At 40.2% G+C, this 20,116-nt stretch overlaps 1 protein-coding gene across 1 annotated transcript in view; it reads left to right on the forward strand.

Annotated features, from left to right (window-relative positions):
- The window catches only part of UBE2W (ubiquitin conjugating enzyme E2 W), a 57,769-nt gene extending 43,723 nt beyond the window's left edge, over positions 1-14,046 (forward strand). The window contains 2 exon segments of the mRNA XM_055124433.1: positions 329-404; positions 7,308-14,046. Of these exon segments, the coding sequence (XP_054980408.1) occupies positions 329-404; positions 7,308-7,321 (90 nt within the window). The 3' untranslated portion in view covers positions 7,322-14,046.
- Positions 14,047-20,116: the final 6,070 nt, after the last annotated feature.

Below are 20,116 nucleotides of genomic sequence, written 5' to 3' on the forward strand. Positions count from 1 at the left end.
TTGGGTCACGGAAGTAGTTGTTTCTAAGAAGATTAATGAATCAAAATTTCTTACAATCTAATCCTGCCGCTTTGGTTGAAAGTCATTCTCTAGTATAATCTACTGGAACCTTTCTCTAATCACCACATACCAGCCTCCTGTTTATTAACAGTTTCAATGTTAATAATATATTTCCTGGAATATTATTACAGTATTTTTAATGCTAAGGTACAAGGTGTTTCTGTTGGTTGCTAAGCATTCCAGAATAATTTTGTTGTGCTTTTCTTTATTAGTACTTCACCTGTTTTTCTGTTTTTACAACTTAATTATATAAAACTTTTTGTTTCAGAGACGACCACCAGATAATTCTTTTTATGTTCGAACATGTAACAAGAATCCAAAGAAAACAAAATGGTGGTATCATGGTAAGCAGTTTTATTTTAGACTAATAGCTGTTTGGCATTTGGACTTGAAAGATTATCTGCCTAGGGAGAAAAGAAGATAAATAATGTCTTTAGATGGTATGGAAAAGATTCTTCATAATATTTTATGAATAACCTAAACTAGATTTTCATGGGGACAGATAAAAATCACAGCTATCATAAATAAAAGCTAAAAACTTGTGAGTTGCTGATTTATTATAAAAAATAAAGAAGCGATGGCAAAATTTCTAGCAATAGCTATAAAAATTTTTTTGAAGAAATGATGTGATTTTTTTTTTTTAATTTTTCCTTTTGTTTAAGAACAGCAACAGCAAGTTAGCCCTGTAAGGAATCAGTGTTGGGCACAGAGATATGGCCCAAAGCACATGCCTTACCAATGAGCGATATTCCTGGCCCAGACATTAGCTTGTTTTGTTTTTCGGCTCCAGTTGCAGCCAGTAGCGTTCAGGAGCCCGAGAGGTGCCAGGGACTCAAGCCCAGGGTTCCCGCATGCAAAGCAGGCCCTCCAGCCCTTTAAAGCACTCTTCCTGGCCCTTGACCAGTTTTCAAAGCCACTAAATTCTAATTCATGACTTTCTAGCTTCCTGTCAGATAAAATTTTTTTTTCATCACAGATAATTTCTGTTTAAAGCATCCTAGGTCATTGACTTACAGGTTCCTTTTTTATCAAATTTTGGGCCATGCTTGGTGGTGCTCAGCTCTCTTTCCTGGCTCCGTGCCCAAGGATCACTTATGTGGGGTATCGGGACCGTGTGGCCTGCCAGAGAGGGAACTCAGGTCAGCTGCATGAAAGGCACACCCTCCCTGCTCTATCATTACTCCAGTCCCAGGAACCAATTTTTACCTCTTTGCTTTCTACACTTGCTTGAATTCTGCATTTCTGAGTCATGCCTCTCCTTTTCCCCTTCACTGGACATATTTGCTTCATGAATGAGCTTCATAGAAATCAAGGAAGAAGAATAATATGAGTTATGCTTGACAATTATAAAGTATCTACTATTTTAAAGGTAGCTGGGGGTTTGGAGGTCAGGGATATAGCATAAAGCATAGAAGCACATCATTTTTATTTGGGAGCCTTTGGTTTGATCCTGGCTCTTTCCCTTCATTCTCCAAGTTCCCTTAGCATCATCAGAAGTGACCTTCAAGCACCAAACCATAAGCCACACACCCACCCTCCCAAAAGATTGGGCCCCCAAGTATGTGGTTCAGTGGTAGCATGCCATCCTTACGAGGCACGGGGCCACATTTAATTCCTGGCATCGCCCCAGCTGGGGGCATTTCCATGGTGATGTCCACATGAACTTTTCCTGCACCTTTCAACAGTGTTTTAGATGGAGAATATCAGTTGTAGGCAAAGTGAAAAACAGCCTACCTTGGCACTATAGTTGAATTTAGAAAACCATAACAAGAAGATAATTATGCCCATAAAGCAAAACACGTTGGCTTTGTTTCATTCTCTTTTAGATGTCAACTTAATGTTTTTCTGTTTTGGTTTTTTTTTTTTTTTTTTTTTTGCTTTGGTTCCAATTATTTTTTTCATTAATTGTGTTCCTACACCTGGTTACCAAGAAGTACAGATTCATTTTCTGGCATCGTCTTATTCTAAAGGATTACAAGGAAAAGCCATTGTGCTGATTTGATCTACTAAGCTAAATAAAAAGATTGTAGACTAGTGGTGAAAAGACTTGGATCTAAGTGAACTCCCTGAAACACTCAACATTTTACTTTTGGAAGAGTAATTGAGGCCTTAGAAATCGAGTCACAGTTATATGTGGTGCTAACCACTATATTTGGGTTAATGTGGGTCAGTGTTTATTGAGTGTAATCAGATCCCCAGGTAAGGTTATTAGGTGAGTGATACTTTAGGATTTCCTGAGGTATTTTCTGCATGCAGGATTGAAGCACTTTATTAGAAATAACACATCTGAAATTACATTCATCTCTGGTGTAGAAAGCAAGGATCTGGCTGACATACCAAAGCTGTGAAATACCAGTGCTGGGTGTCTGGGATGAAGGATGGTGAGGTTCCAAATTTAAGGAATCTCACCTTAAATTTGTGATTTCTCCCACAGTATTGCTTACTGTACTTTGAAAAGTTAACTAGTCACTAGATACTATTGTTGTCTTTATGTATACTATACTGTAGTATATTATTTTGAATTTTTTAAAGATTCTTTAAGATTTTTCTCTAGCAGTTAATAATGTATTGCTGTGTAAAAAGTCACTGATAATGAATACATATTCCTTATTGTTAATTGAAATTGGATGTTATGTTTTTTGAAACACTTTCGTAAAAGGTTTCTACACAGCTAAGGAAATAGTCATACTTGCACTAGAACACAAATTTTCTGGGTTTCCAATTAATACAAGATTCTATGGGGTTTTTTTGTTTGTGTTTGCTTTTTTGGTCACACCTAGCAATGTTCAGGGGTTACTCCTAGCTCTGCACTCAGGAATTACTCCTGGCAGTGCTTGGGGGACCATATGGGATACCAGGGATTGAATCCGGGTCAGATGCATGCAAGGCAAACCCTACCCACTGGATTATGGCTCCCGCCCCAATTCTATAGGTTTTGAAAAATCAATTGAACAGAGGGAATAGCATACATAATAAAGGACAGAACTGAAATAGGTATTTGTATACATCATTCATCTCAGCATACAAAATGACAGAAGGAATTTTACTTGTGACTTCAGACTACAAAGTCTTCACCCAGCAATAGATTGAATATATTCAGTTCAGTGTACAAATAAGTGAGGCCTCAAAATCAGAGAATAGCTCTTGAAAAAGATGCATTCTCTTTGAGATCATACTATTTCAGTGAGGTAACCAACTGAAGTTCCTTAGTACCAATTTGTTGCCTGGGATTAATATCAGCATAGCACCGCACTGTAGCACTGTCACCCCATTGTTCATCTATTGGCTCAAGTGGGCACCAGTAATGTCTTCATTGTGAGACTTGTTGTTACTGGTTTTGGAATGTCAGCATATGCAGCATGATTTCATCAAGGATTGCTTCCCACAGTTGGGAATACAGATTTGTACTTCCCAAATATTTTCCTTAGGTGATAGAGTTATCACCTAAGGAAAGGCTGCTGTTCAGTATAGACTCCAGTAAACTAGGTTTATAGCAAGTAAACTGGCATAATATTTAGATGTTGTGTTTGTTTCTAGGGCATGCTGGCTGTATTCAAAAAATAAAAAGAAATTCATGTTTGCAGTGTTTGGAGTAGACAGTTTAGTTGTGGTTTTAGTTTTGCCAAACTAGACCACATTGAGTTCCATTCAGTGGGAACGTTTTCTGTAGGATAGTGATAGGAACGTATAGTTGTCTCACATTCCTGTTCGTGAACTCCTTTTCTTCCTGCTTTGTAACTGTAGATTTACAGCTCAAGGCCACCTGGTGGTGCTTGGCGGGCCGTGCAGCCCCAGTGACAGCCCAGCCAGGCTTCCTATCAAAAGGCCTATGGGACTCACATCCCTGGCCCAGTGGACACCTTTGTTTTTGTACCTGCGTATTAGGGTTCCAAAACCATTTTCTTCTTTTTATTTCCCCCACATTATTTATGCCACTTTCTAAATGCCTAATGAGTTTCAACTTTTTTCTTTTTCTTTTTTTTTTTTTGCTTTATTTTTGGGTAACACCCGGCGATACAGAGGGGTTACTCCTGGCTCTGAACTCAGGAATCACTCCTAGCGGTGCTCGGGGGACCATATGGGGTGCTGGGACTCAAACCCAGGTTGGCCGAGTGCAAGGCAAACGCCCTACCCACTGTGTTATCGCTCCAGCCCCATGAGTTCCAACTTTGATCACTTTAACAGTTTTGTTGTTTACTTTTGGCTTGATAATGGGGCTGGAGCGGTAGTACCACGGGCAGGGCATTTGCCTTGCTAGCAGCCGTCCTGTGTTTGACCCCTGGCATCCCATCTGGTCCCCTGACTGCCGCCAGTAGTGACCACTGAGCATCACGTGGTGTGGGTCACAAATCAAAGTAAAAAGTACATATTTTAAGTTCTGTTAGCTGTAGTCTTTTTAGTTCAGTTCATCCAAGAAAAAACTTGAAATCCTTAAACTGTAGAGAGACAAACCTGGATATAAAGGTTTTTTTTTCTTTTTCTTGAAGGTGACAGCCCACTTTTCTATTTACCTATTACCATGTTCCTTTTCTTCTTCCTGCTGTACTCTCTCTCCAGCTCTTTTTGCTGATTTAACCATGAATAGTTTCAGTTTTTACTTTCAATTTCAAAGATTATAACAGTCCGTTTAAAAGTGATAGTTCTGGGTCTGGAGTGATAGCACAGTGGGTAGGGTGTTTGCCTTGCACATGGCTGATCCCAGTTCGATTCCCAACATCCCATATGGTTTCCTGAGCACTGCCAGGAGTAATTCCTGAGTGCAGAGACAGGAGTAACCCCTGTGCATTGCCAGGTGTGATCAAAAAAGAAGAAAAAAGGGAAAAAAAGGTGATAGTTCTACCTAACCTCCTCTTGTTGCAGTGTTTGGTTGAGGTGCTTGTTGAGGGTTGCACACTTGGACCACCAAGGATCACAGTGATGTGGGTGGTACCAGAGATCAAACTCACTTTCACCCTTGCAAGACAGGTGTTTTGCCACAGAGCCACATCCCTAGGTCCTGGGAAGTTCTAATTTAAGGAATTATATATATATATTTATATTTATATATTTATAAACACATTTATATAATTATTTATATGAATATAAGTATATTTATATACTTTTACTCTTGTGCATATCTGTATGTATAGTAATACACACACACACACACACACATATACATGGCCATGTCCAGTTGTACTAAGGGCTTACTTCAGTCTGTGCTCAGGAGTCATTCCTGGCAGTGCTCAGGGAACCGTATGGGATTCTGGTGATCAAATCCTGGTCAGCTCCACATAATGCAGTTACCCTAGCGGCTGTATTACTGCTCCAGTGCCCCTTTTTATAATCATAACTGTGTTCTGCATCCATGGCAAATGCATTTTTTAAAATTAAAATTCCATAGTAATTTAGATAAGAAATAGGGTATGCGTGTGTGTATGCGGGCATGTTCATGTGTGTCTTTTTGCTGGGGATCAAATCCAGGGCCCCATGCATGCTGTGTATGAAGTCTTCCACTGATTTACCGCCCGGCCTAGCAACATAGTTCTAGGTGGCAGGTGGAGAATATAAAATACTCATGTTATTTTTTGTGAGATTTTTTTTGGGGGGGGGGCGATTTTGCAGAGGCTGAAGAGACACAGGGGGCTAGGGAGTGCTAGGTAGTCCCTAGGGAGTGCTTAGGGACTACTTCCGCCCCAGTGCCTAGGGTATCCCCCAGGAGTGCTCAGGGGACCACATGGTGCTGGGAATCAAGTCTGGGACTCCTGCATGCGAAGCATGGGCTCCAGCTCTGCTCATTTTCTTAGTTACTAATTTTTTAAACTTAGTCTATGCTCCTGAGAGGTAGTAAAGGGATTAAAGTGCTTGCCTTGCATGTGGCCAACCCCAGTTCAAATCCCAGCATTTCGTATGATTTCCCAGCAACTGCCAGGAGTTACCCCTGAGCCAGATGTAAGTCCTGAGCACTGCCAGATGTGGCCCAACACCCAAAATAGGTAAAATAATTAAGCCCAATCTGATGATTTAGATCTATCTTTAAGATGAATTCATCTCATATTTTTGATTGTAACATAAGGTACAGAATTATGAATCACTGGCTGGAGCAATGGTACAGAGGGCAATGTGCTTGCCTTGCATGCAGCCAACCCAGGTGGTCACCTGAGCAGGACCAGGAGTGATCCCTGAACACAACACCATAAATAAGACCTGTGCACCGCTGGGTGTGGCCCAAAAGCGTACAAAAGAATAGATTATTCAACCAAAAGTCATCTTGACTGTTTTTCAGCTCATTGAATTTTCATGAATAAGGATATTATTTTCATTTATATAATTTTAATGAAATGACTTGTAAAATATTTTGGTCATCTTGAGAATTTTCTTTTTGAGTACTTTTACAGCTTTAGGTGCCACTGGTTTTACGTCTTTTTTTTTTTTTTCTTTTTGGGTCACACCCGGTGATGCACAAACAAGGATTACTCCTGGCTCTGAGTAAACAAGGATTACTCAGGAATTACCCCTGGCAGTGCTCAGGGGACCATATGGGATGCTGGGAATCGAACCCGGGTCGGCCGCGTGCAAGGCAAATGCCCTACCGGCTGTGCTATCACTCCAGCTCCCCGATTTTACTTCTTTCTGAAGAATTAGTGCTCAAAATAAATTTCTCAGATAGGATTTGTGAAATAAGTTTTGTATAAGTCTGAAATTTCAAAAATTATGTTTTAGGTAAATAAAATATGTTCACACTCCCAGGTGATAATGCTAAATGTAAAATTTTTTAATAGTCTACTTTGCATAGATATATTTGTACTTACTGGAAAAAAACATTTTCTAAACAAATTAATAATGGTCATGAATTGCTTATTTGGGAGATTAATTATTCATAAATTTTTTTATCAGCTAAAGATAGGATTCTGTTATTTTAAGTATGTTTAATAACTTTGTGTGAAGATCAAGCATTGAGTTCCTGTCTCAATACAGTTTTAAATTGTTCTCCATGAAAACTATATTATGATTGATAAGTCCTGACTATATTAAAACCATCTATTAACTTACTGCTTTTAGTGAACTAGTATTCTCGAGATTTGTGTGACCTACTGGTCTCTGAAAGAATAGCATGTGATTTATTGCTCTGTAGTAAAACACAAATTGGATTTTTAATTCTTAGGAACATGTAAAGTCTATTATTACTTTAAATTATTTCTGGGTTAAATTCATTGTACTTGTACAGGCATGACTTAATTACTTTTCTCTCTCTTTTTTCCTTAAAGATGATACTTGTTGATGCCACTGTTATCATCCTCCTAGCAGAAGATAGTCCTACTGAGAAAATGAGCACTTTGATCATTCAGTCTTTGAACTTTAACCTTTGACTGGAAGTGACCTATAGGCAATGAAGACTACTTCCTTTGACTGCATTTTTACTCGTGTGCATTCTGGGCGCATGTTGATCGCTGGTTCAATCCAGGCAACTGACATGCTTTTATTAGTCATACAGTATTAATGCAGGTGTCAGGAAATGTCAAATATAATTCCATTTTTTATTTTTATTTTTGTAAGCGTTTGGAAAAGTTCCAGGTCCTCATGTATTGTGCAATAATAACAGTGACTTCCTTGGTGGTTTGGGGACGTTCATTGCCGGCAATGGACGTGATAACAGGAAAAATTTTCATTAACTCCTGCCACCCAGTGATTAATGCATGATAGGGCCTATGAAATGAACTTGCGGTTATAATGGGATTATAAATAAAGTGTGGGATCCAACATTTCTCTGAAAGTTACCCCAACTCTTTGTATTTGGATTCTATGCACTGTGATCCTGAGGTTAACAGCATGAATTAACATGCATCTTTAAAGGACTGTAATGAAAGATCATTGCGTATTTATTGAATTGTTTATATCTGCTGTCAAATTGTTTTGACATGGAAGGTTTTCAAGTGACATTGGCAGAGAGGTACAATATGTTATCCCTATGGTGAAAAATAAATTCGTTTGTTGTATATAATTAAATCCTCAATCTCTGAAGTAAAGGTCTGAGTAATATAGGGTATGAATGATTTAATCAAGGCTTTATTTTGGAAGTAAGAAAAATGGCAGTGATGAATGAACTGCTGCAGCCCATAATTGGGCTTGTTATTTGTACATTGACGATTTTTCCAAGTAGAGTACACTCTGTTATACTTCCTGCTAGCCATCAGCATGAGCCCTACTGCCGAAACACTATTTCATTTATTTATGTTTGGAAATCCATAAACATTTTTGTTTGCTATTTTGTTTCCTTTGTTATGTTTTAAGTCGTTTGAATGTTATACTTTAATTGAAAACTTTTGTCACGTTTTTTCTTGTAAATTTCTTTACTTGTATCATCTTGTCCTCCTATCCTGTATCCTAAAATAAGAAATACATTTTTGACAGAGGCTTAATGTTTTAAAAAAAAAAAAGAGTGTGGACATTTTTATTTTAAAATTTAGGCAACAGTACACTATAAAATGGTATGTTTGCTTACTTGTCTCACATAGCCATACAATTTTTTTCTGAGGGATTTGTTTAGCTATTTAAAAGACTTACAGCTCAATGACATTTTTTCCTACAGAAAGATACTGTTGAAAGGTCCAATTCTCAGTACCATGGCAGTTGATGCTACAACTAGAGTATCTTTTTAAAAAGTGCTTAATATATTTTATAAATTACCTTTTCACATATGCAAAATCTGTTTATACTACGATGTTATTTTTATTAATACCTGTTGCACTCTTTTTGACATCCTCCAATGACTATAAGAATCATTATAGGCTTAAGAATAAAAGCCAGTTGACTGAAAATTGTGAAATATGTACCCCAACAAAATTATTCAATCAGTAATTGGCAAAAAATATTTTAAAAATTGTTTTTAATCTCTGTATAGATAATATTTTATAGCTTTTTACATGTTGTTAATTAAGGGCATATAATTTTACACTCAAAGAATAATTGCTGAACTCAGGGGTGGGTAGACTTCAAAAATATGTCTGCTATAGAAATAACTTGAAAAAAATTAAAACCGTGGCCAGCCACCAAATTGTGGACGCTCTTTATAGTACTAGTTTAGTAGTTACCACTTTTGAAAATGAAAAACATTTTTGGTTTTTTGGGGGGTGGGTTGGGGAAGGCCACTCCTGGCAGTGTTCAGGAGCTACTCCTGGTGTGGTGCTCTGGGGATCGTGCACTGGGCAGGGATCAAACCCAGGGCTCCTTCATGGAAAGCATATTATATTGCAGCCCTCTGAGCCATCTCCCAGACCTGTTTAAAACCTTACTGTTCTATCTTGACTAGACATACATGTAAATTCTCATAGTAGTTCCTATTATTAATTGGCCTATTTAACCAAGGGGGGAGGGGGAGTTTTTGAAATGCTTTGAACGACTCTTAGTTTTTAACTCCTTTTTAATATGAAAACTACAGCTACTAAATTGTATTTTTTGTATTTTACATAACTGCTCTAAACTGCTGATTGATTTGATCATTTTTGGGGGTGGGGGGGCTAAGAATCTCTTCATCCTGTTTTCCCTCTAACTAAAATCCTTTTTGTAGGGAAATGACCTGTGGTATTTATTCACCAAAGGAATTCATATACCTGGTCAAAGATTAACAATGCTATACTATAGATTGCTAAGACCTACGTAGCCACAGTTGAGGTTTTAATATTAGTGCAAGTGTTTTAACAAACCTCTTTCTCTATAGAGAGAGCTACCATAAAATAATTAAAAATTAAGTTAAAGTCAAGGAAAAAAAATATTAGAACATTTTGTGATTTAAAGAGGAGAAATCAAAATGAAATAGCCTGAAACAGAGAAACACCAACCATTGAGTTTGCAAGCAGATGCCACCCTGACTCATTACCTCTGAACTGTTAGTAGTCATTGAAAACACCTTTGCACTCAGATTTCACTATTCCATTAATTTTGAATGTAAATTACATTATTAGGAGACAAGACGTTTACCTAAGTCATTGCTCTGGAGAGAGGGCAATTACTGATCTATAATAATAGGAATTATTTCTCCGCACTGTGTTGTTGAGTGATCGCCAGAGCCAAGACAATGTATGTAGGGAACATGCTGCTTCCCTCTGCCCTCGTCCTCTTAGGGCACTCAACTCTAGGCCTACAGAACTATACATTCATCTTTAGACAGTATGTACTTTTTCCTTTTTGTGTATTTATTTATTTATTTTGAGGCCATTTCTTTGATTTGCCAAATTCTGTTAGAACGGTGACGCTTTCAGTTCCTTGTTTTGCATGCTCCGGTAATTAACTTGGTACCCTTTCTCAAAACAATGTCAGGCGTTAAGGCTACAGATCTTAAAAAGATGTGATTTTCCATTTTTTAAGATTAAATTTTTTAGGTAATATTTATGATGTTCTAAGAATTTAATATTTGCCTCTGAAGGACTTGTAATGTGTGATACCCTTCTTTTAACAAGTCAGAAAATAAAGCATTTTTAATGCCTAGAAGAAACTCTTAAAGGTAACTTTTCTATGTAGTCAACAGTTTATCTGGAGAAAGATCTTAATCCTTGATCTTTTTCTTATTTTAAGTAGCTATAAATATTTGGTATAAAGTAACTTAGAATAATGAAATTACATTTTTTTCTTCTGAAATTTTTAAGTGTATGCAAAAATATATCATTAGATTCCTGTAGTGGATAATAATATCTTCAGATTCTAAAACAAGTATTTAAGAATTGCTTTCATTGTTCCCAGATTATATCAAAGATGAATTGACAAATAATGGAATTGAGTAGTGATACAAAAAATGGCATGTAACCACATATTACTTGTATCTGGTAATCAAGTCTTTTTTTTAAACTATTGATTTTGAGAATTGAAATACTGAAAACTTGTTCAAACTTCTTCCTAAAAATAGAAGAGAAGAAGGAGGAGGTACTGTGTGTTGAATTTTTTTTTTTTAATAAAGAATTCAGTGTCACTAGTTCTAAGCCTTTATGGTTACTGCTGCTTATATTCCTTGATCTCACTTTTAATTTTTGTACAGTAGCTGTGTATGTTTAAAAGAACAATTGTATATAGAAGTTGGTTTCCCCAAAAAGCAAACTGATGCTTAACCATATGTTTCTTTTCTGAGAATCCTTTATTACCAAAATCACCTTCACTGTTCTGTGTTGTGCAGATATCTTTGCATGACTAGGAGCTGTAAAAGTGTCTTAATCTGACCAACTGGTCTGAATCACTTTTAGCAATCTCGCTCATTTTGTTTTTTTGTGGTGCCTGGGAACTGTGAAGTGCAGAACTTCACACAAGTGGCTGCAGGCCTGTGCTCCTCCCTCCACACCCAGCCGTGTACCCAGCCCCCAGTCTGGTTTTGCCTTTTTCTTCATGTCTTTATGTTTCATGGGTGTCCGATGTACCTGTCTTTGGTATTCTTCCTTTCTGACTTCTCTGTTCTCTCTTCCTTCACTTCTTCTGTTTCCCTGTTCCCTTTCTCTTATGAGATTAGGAAATTCGGCGGGGTGGGTGGGGAAAACGTATTAAAAGTACATCATGGTTTTTAAATTAAAAATTCTTTTTACAAATCCATAGTATAGAAACAAATCTTTATAGAAGGGGCCAGAGAAGGTGTACAGTGGGTTAGGCACTTGCCTTGCGTGCAGCTGACTCAGGTTCCATCCCCAGCACCCTGTACTGTCTCTTGGAGTCTGCAGGAGTGACCCCTGAGTGCTGAGCTAGTAGTAAGCCCTGAGAACTGCTGGATATGCGCCCCACACCCCGCTCCCCAAAAACAAAAAAAAAATGATAGTTTAGTTAATCAGTAGATGATAAACTTGTTGGATGAGTAACTATTTGGGAAGTGAGCCTTTATAATATAACAACTTGGAGAGAATTTTTGTTTCCCTTTTGGATGGTTCTACTGCCAAAGCCTTAGTGCCCAAATGAGTGAAATAATTTTGGTGTATGGTTTTATTATTTAAATGACTCAATCATTCTTTGGTTTGGAGCTGTTTTTCAAAATTAGGTAATCTGTGTGAGACTTTTGCTTTCCTTGCATAAGTTGTGCTTTACCTTAAAGACTGGCTTGATTATATCATTATCACTAGAGACCCATGGGATTGAAACTTGCACTTCTAGCTTAGATCTCAAGCCTTTACATTCAAGTTATGGCTCTGACTATAGGAATAATTGAGGTGTTACTGTGATTAGTATTGGGTTTGTTTAGTAATCTTCAGGCTAATACTTGGGAATTACCTATTTGTTTTGTTTGTGGGCTACCCAGTAACGCTGGAGTCCACCAGGCGTGCAGATGGTGCTTGAGAGACCATGCAGTAATGGTCACTGACCCTGGGGAGTGGGTGCTGGTGCATGCCCAACATATGCTCCAACCCTTAGACCTGTGTCCCTGGTCTTTGAGCAGCTTTTTTTTTTTAAATGGAAAAAAAAAGTTGTTAATAAAACTTTATTCAAAGTTAAGCCATTGTGAACCTGCACAAAGAATGCCTGGAGATAAACTGATATATCTTAACATATCTAAAGAATTTCGATTTTGCATTGAGTGCCGCTTAGAAAAGAATCCTTGTTTTTTGGGGGGACAGGGAGTGTTGGGCCACACCCTGCAATGCTTAGGGATTACTCAGTTGCTCTGTGCTCAGGGATCACTCCTTGCAGTCTCAGGGAGCACTGGGGGGTTGAACCCAGGTCAGCCGCGTGCAAGGCAAACCCCCTACCCACTGTACTGTTGCTCCAGCTCAGCAATTTTGTTTTATAGCACATAAAGCTGTTAAGGTTTTCAGAAAAGTTTGTTTCTACGATGATTCTAGACTTTTCTTATAGCAGTAGTGCAAATTTTAATTTTTACTGGACTTGATTTGCTAGGTGTAACATCGTGTATATTTCCTGGTACATGGAAAGATTGAATAATCCTACCTCTCTAATTTTAAACCGTGAAGCAAGAAGAATAAGGAATTTGACAGATTATGTGAAAAACCATAAAAATGCAAGTCTCTTCCTAGTTAACTACAGATTGCAAGGATGGATTTATTAGGTTGATTTTCTAGTAGCCAAAAGTGAAATGTTTTCTCAAGTCAAAATGAATTTGAATTTGTTGTTTTCACTTGGTACCATTTTATTTTAATATTCACAGTAGATTGTGCATTTTATGAATAGGAATGAAAGCTTATGTTTGAGGATTTGAATAGGGTGGATGTATATATTTTATAAATTCAAGTTGTAAAACATGTAAAGCTACTTTTTAAATAGATCAAATGTTAAGACATAAAATTTACATATATATTTTTAATACATGTATCAAACTTGTTAGTTCAATATAAATTGTTGTGTGCTTTATGGAATTCAGTGACTTAATAAAGCAGTTGCCATTGATTTTTTTTCTGTAGACTTGAATACTAAATTGAATAGACATTAAAATCTCTTTGTAGTTCTTAATAATACAAAAATAATTCTTCCTGATAAAACTCTGCCTTTTTTAAAAAAGGATTATGAAATCAGTAACACAGTTATTTCAAAATAAGTGTAACAGAATGAGGATGGTCACTAAAGCCACTTATTTGTTATATTCAGCATATTAATTGGTGTGAACTGATGTCATACTTTCAGTGAGTCCTGATTAAATACGGCATTTGCAGAAAAGATGGCATCGGAAGATGCTTAGAATTACCATGAGACGTGGTGTTAAACTTCGTGTTGAACTTTTAATGAGAACATACTTCCTGTGGAGAACTGTTAGATGCTTTTCTGTGTAGGCAATGGGTGGATTAGAGAAGGAAATACACAGAAGAAGGGGATACCCCGGCATCCCTGGCTGGAGGAAACCCAGTGTGCTCTCCTTGTATGTTTCCTTCCCCAAAGGAGTTCCACGTTCCCCCTGAAGCACTCTAGTTCCCATATTTAGCCTTAATATTGTCAAGTCCCAGCAAACTCTGCAGCCTTATAACTCTTAGTAGCTTTTACTTTAATGGCATTCTTTCTCTTTAATTAAAATAAATTTTTTTATTGATTGGCTGATTGTTTGGGGGGCCACAGCCAGCAGTGCTCAGGGCTTACTTAGGGCTCGCTCCTGATGTCACTCGGGACCATGCATGGTGCTGGGGGTCAAACCCTGGGTCAGACACCTGCAAGACAAGCATCATACCTTGTACTATACCTTCGGCTTCTAGGTCAAATAATTTCTATCTGCCATAGAGTGTGTATCTTTTCTCCACTAGTTTAAGCGACTGTAGATACATGATTCTAATGAGTTCTCTGTGTTTCTTAGTACTTTTCACATGAAAGTAGCATATAGCAAAGTCAAAGATGAAATGAATGGAAGAGTTTGATTACTATTAGGAGTTTTCTGTGGCTGGAAACAGTCCCAGGTCAGTTCTATATCTCTCCTTCAGACAACTGTCAATACTTTAATTTCTTATGAGATCTCTTTACGGTTTGCTCGATTTATGACAAAATTTGTATCTGTGTATCCTCTCCAGTTCTGTGGACATATGAAAATAATATGGAAAGTTAGAAGAAGGTTCTAAGGTTAAAAAAAATGTGTGCTTAGCCTTCAGAGGCCTACTGTGTGTATATATGTATGTATATATATATATATATGTAAAATACTTAATATGGATGTCTAAATCCATAAAGGCTATCTAGTTAAACATTAGAAACACTTGTTCTCCACTCTTCCCCCAATCATCATATTCCTTATACCCTAAACTAATAATGAGATTCTGTCCATCTAGTTATCCAAAGAGTCTTAACACTGTTAACTAATTTTTTTTTTTTTTACTTTGTTTTGGGACCACACTTGGTGGTGCTCAGGGCTCACTCAGGGTGGTCCAGGGATCCAAGTCAAGTCTGTTGCCTGCAAGGCAAGCGTCCTGCCCACTGAGCTATTGATTCGAGCCCTGATTGCCATTTCTCTTGGACATTTGACATCAAGTCTCTCTGAACCTATCTTGGAACATCACTGAATTTTGCCCTTGGCACTCTGGTCTTCCACTTTCATGGTTCCAGTGTATTCGGGCTGTTCACACACCTTGTTTCACAAGCAGCTGCAAAGCAAGACTACCTGGACTGAGCTAATGTGCTTCCTGATCCTAGGATGTTCTGCATTTGCTTTCCTAATTGAGGTCCCGTTCAAATGGAGTCATAGAATTTATCATCTCTGTCCTTGTGTCCCATACACACACACACCCCTCCCCATCACCATTGTCCGGAACTCTTCAGGACCCAAGTGTGTGTCCCCCAGCATGGAGCACATGGGGTCTGTCACACAAGGCTTCAATAAACATCTGTTGAGCACACTTCATGGTAATAGTATCTTTGTTCTAGTTTGGCAAAGAAACAGGTACAAATAATTGGGGGCAGGGGTTACTCCAGGTGGTGCACAGGGGACCATAGGGGATGCCAGGGATTGAACCTGAGTCAAGCAAGCACCCTAACCACTGTGCTATTGCTCCAGTGGCAGTCACCTGGATAAAATGTTGCGAAGACTACCCCTCACAGACCCAGAAAGTTAAAATCACTTCTAAGTAAACCCACAAGGCAGTTTTGCTTGTTCGTAGGGGAGCTTCTTAAACTGGGTTGTCATCCCCTATAAGGTCCTGCAACTTAAAATTTTCTTTTTTTTTTTTTTTTTTTTTGCTTTTTGGGTCACACCTGGAGATGCACAGGGGTTACTCCTGGCTCTGCACTCAGGAATTTCCCCTGGCCGTGCTCAGGGGACCATATGGGATGCTGGGATTCAACCCGGGTCGGCCGCGTGCAAGGCAAACGCCCTACCCGCTGTGCTATCGCTCCAGCCCCTAAAATTTTCATTTTAGAGTTCAGTCCTCTGCGTCTCAACCTTAGGCTCCCCAGGCACAGCCAGGTGTGACTCAGAAAGCCAAAGCAAACCGATTTGTTTTAAAATATGTTTCTTGGGGCTGGAGAGATAGTACTTCAAGGCACTTGGTTGCATGTGGTCTGGGACCACAGGAAGTGGAAGCCATAGCGCCAACAGGAAATTTCAGTGATGTTTACAAGATAGACAATGTCGTGTCCCCCAAGCACCACCAGACATGGGCCCCCATAACCTAAACTTTTTATTTGGGGGGGCCCAGATCTAAAATTTAAACCTAAAATTAAAAATATTCTAAAATTTAAACTATTACAAGCAAGTTTTTGTATGAAAATACTTTATTTTCATTTATTTCGGGGCCACTAGCCCACAGTTACACCCCGCAGGTTTTTGGGACTATATGAGGTGCTGGTGATCAAACTGTTGGCCACGTGAGGCAAGTGCCCTAACTGCTCTACTCCAGCTCCTGTCTACCTATTTCATATACTCGGGGTCACTAAGTCTCTCAGGGGCTGTAGTGATTGCACAGCGGGCAGGGTGTTTGCCTCGCATGGAGTGGAACTGGGTTCCATCCCCAGCATCCCAGGATGATTCCTGAGCCGAGAACCAGGAGTAAGTCCTGCCAGGTGTGGCCCCCAAACCAAAAATTCAACTTTCTCAGATGAACAGCAGTCATGCATGCCTGAGGGAACTGGGGCTGGCCGGGGGCAGTGGGGAGAGACAAGCCAGGGGACCACCTGGGACCCAAGGGACTGTGAGGCAGGTAAGGTGGGTCAGCCTTTGAGTTCCCGCTGAAGTGTTCCTTTATTTTAAAGAAATTAACTGGGTAATATTTTATACAACCGAATGTTCTGGGAATGCAAGCTCGTGCCTCAGGCAGGTTAGAGAGATGGTACAGCAGATAAGGAGGCTGCCTTGCACCTGGCTGACCAGGGTTCGATTCCCAACACCCCGTGTGGTACTCCCAACCTGCTAATGATAATCCCTGAGCTCAGCTGGATGTGGCACCCCTTCCCACTAACACACACACACATACACACACACACACACATACCCATACCCCCAAATACCCAAATGCATGCCACTTTAAAATATGTGAAGTTTTTCTCAAGGCATTTGTCAGTTTGGAGGAACTTGAACCATTAAAATGGACAATTGCCCAGTAAAGCAATACCTGGGGTAAACTCCCAATAAGGAGTCGAGCCACTGTCCCACATTACCCCCAGCATAAGCCACTTGCCTTGCAGGCAGTCAACCCTGGTCTGATCCCTGGTACAATATAGGGTCCCCTGAGCCCCAGAGCCGGAAGGAAGCCCTGAGCACCACTGGGTGTGGTCCACCTTCCCCCAGCACCCCCCCCCCAAAAAAAAGCCCCAAGAAGTGTCGAGGGGGGAAAGACGGGTGAAAAAGGAAAACCTTTTTTTCCTTTAGACTTGGGGATTTTAGAAGGTCACACCTGGTTGGTGGTGTTCAGGCTCTAAGTCCAAACTTGTGTTCAGGGATAGCACCCAACAGAGCTCTGGGGACCATCTACTGCTGGGTATCAAGCCTGGGTCTCTAGCATGCAACGCATGTGCTCCAGCTGATAAAGGTAAGCCTGACCCTATGAATCCTGGTGGCTGCAACCTTCCAGAACCCAGTGAAAAACCCAGGTATGTGAGATCAGTGACTGCAAACTCCAGGTCTCAAGGGATTGGGGACTGGCCAATCCTTTCCATCTACCCACCCTTACGGGGTCCTGGCGTCACACCCACAAACTGCCTCCAGGTGCCATTTAATGGCCATGATCCAGAGACTCACAAATGGATCTCAGAACTGAGCAGCTCACTATAGAGATGCATCTAGACCTCAATTATTTAAAATTTTAGAATTTCAGGAGCAGTATCTCATGCTATTCATAACAAGAAATACAACATAAATTATCTTGCATCTGCCTGTTGGGCAGGCTTGAGTGGTAAAAAAGAAAAAACGGTAAGCCCAAACTTTTAGTTGATATCATACAAATTATCTTGAAACAGCCCCAAGACCCTATAACATAAAAGCTAAAACTGTAACACTTCTATAAAAAAAAAAAAAGCTGGAGAAAACCTTTACAGTTTTAAGATAAGCAAAGATTTCTTAGAGGGAAACAAAAAAACATCAACCGTACAGATGATTCACGGAAACAAAAAAAATTACTCACATCATTGACTATTCAGGGAATGCAGATCAAAACCCACAGTGAGGGGCCGGAGTGATAGCACAGCGGGTAGGGTGTTTGCCTTGCACGCGGCCGACCCGGGTTCGATCCCCGGCATCCCATATGGTCCCCCAAGTACTGCCAGGAGTAATTCCTGAGTGCAAAGCCAGGAGTAACCCCTGCGCATCACTGGGTGAGACCCCAAAAAGCAAAAAAAAAAAAAAAAAAAAAAAACCCACAGTGAGATACTACTTTACACCAGTCAGCAACTCAGCCCCTACCCTATTTAAATTCACTGACTCAGGTCCTGTAAAATAAACTGATGAAAGATAGTGTAACAAAGGAAAAGGAAGCAGCTTATTAGCACAATTATCAAACATATAATTGGAGTGATAGCACAGTGGGTAGGGCGTTTGCCTTGCACTCAGCCAACCGGGGTTTGATTCCTCCTTCCCTCTTGGAGAGCCCAGCAAGCTACTCAGAGTATCCCTCCTGCACGGCAAAGCCTGGCAAGCTCTCCGTGGCATATTCGATATGCCAAAACAGTAACAACAAGTCTCATAATGCAGATGTTACTGGTGCCCGCTCGAGCAAATCGATGAGCAACAGGATGACAATGCTACAATAGAGCAGTGAATTTCTTCCATCAGAGTAACAGCACCCTGGGGCTGGAGTGATAGCATAGTGGGTAGGGCGTTTGCCTTGCACGCAGCAGACTCGTGTTTGATTTCCAGCATCCCATATGGTTCCCCAAGCACCACCAGGAGTAATTCCTGAATGCATGAGCCAGGAGTAACCCCTGAGCATCTCCAGGTGTGACCCAAAAATCAAAAAGCAAAAAAAACAGAGTAACTGCACCTGAAGAATGGTTGGGCTCAGGAGGTGAGTTTAGGAGCACGTGCATGTCCTCTCTGAAGGAGCTATCCAAAGTATCCCTACAAGTGATTTTTTTAATTAATTTTTTTAATTTTATGCTTTTTAATTGAGACACCGTGAGAACAATTACAGGGCTTTCAGGATCAAGTCTCAGTCATACAATGATCAAACACCCAACCCTTCACCAGTGCACATGATCCACCACCAAGAACCCCAGAGACCCTCCCTCCCTCTCCCCCTCTGCCTGTGTGGCAGATGATTTTCAATTAACTCTCTCCTTGCTATGATAACATTTAATTTTTGACAGAAAACTCACTATCATTATTTGGAGTTTCCCCCCCAACAGTCAGATGTGTCAGAATGGCATCATTAGATCGTATGTTTTCTATTGTTGATAACAATGAGCATATGATGTTGCATGGTCGTGAAATTGGCCACCCAGTTTTGGGATTCTGGTATTAAGTCCAGAGATATTTCCGCCAGCAGCCGCTGCATTCTGAGATTTGTTTGCATGCCTCTGGGATCATGATTGTTCAGGAGCGGAGGAGCTGTTCGTGGGAGGCCACTGGGGTCTCATTTGGGCAGGAAGCAGGGCCAGTTCTGCCCCCGCTCCCCCCATCACGAGATTCCCCATGCATCCCATCATTGCAAGCTCCTACCTCTCTGTCCAATTAGCACTAAACGGTGGCGGTTGCCATGCTGCCAAGAGGGGAAAAAGATGAGGACAGGGCCGGAGCGATAGCACAGCGGGTAGGGCGTTTGCCTTGCATTGCGGCCGACCCAGGTTCGATCCCCGGCATCCCATGTGGTCCCCCAAGCACCGCCAGGAGTGATTCCTGAGTGAAAAGCCAGGAGTAACCCCTGAGCATCGCTGGGTGTGACCCAAAAAGCAAAAAAAAAAAAAAAAAAAAAAAAAAAAAAAGATGAGGACAAAAACCCTTTCCCTCCCGGGGCTGCATGGGACCGTAGTTTAGTTCAAAGTCCACGAGTGGAGCTGCCCGCAGCCTCTGGGTTTCTGTGCCTCTACTATAATGTCCACTAAGGGGTGGTGGAGCCGTTCCTGAGCGTTTTCTTTGGATATCAGGAAAGGCTGCGCGGTTTGGAGAGATGTCACAGTCCCACAAACCGGAGCCATGTTAGTAGCTCAGTGTCACTGGGACTCCATCTGGAGAAGGCGGGGACTCTGCACCTTCTCC

This window comes from Sorex araneus, chromosome 2 (assembly GCF_027595985.1).
Source record: "Sorex araneus isolate mSorAra2 chromosome 2, mSorAra2.pri, whole genome shotgun sequence".
NCBI lineage: Eukaryota > Metazoa > Chordata > Mammalia > Eulipotyphla > Soricidae > Sorex > Sorex araneus.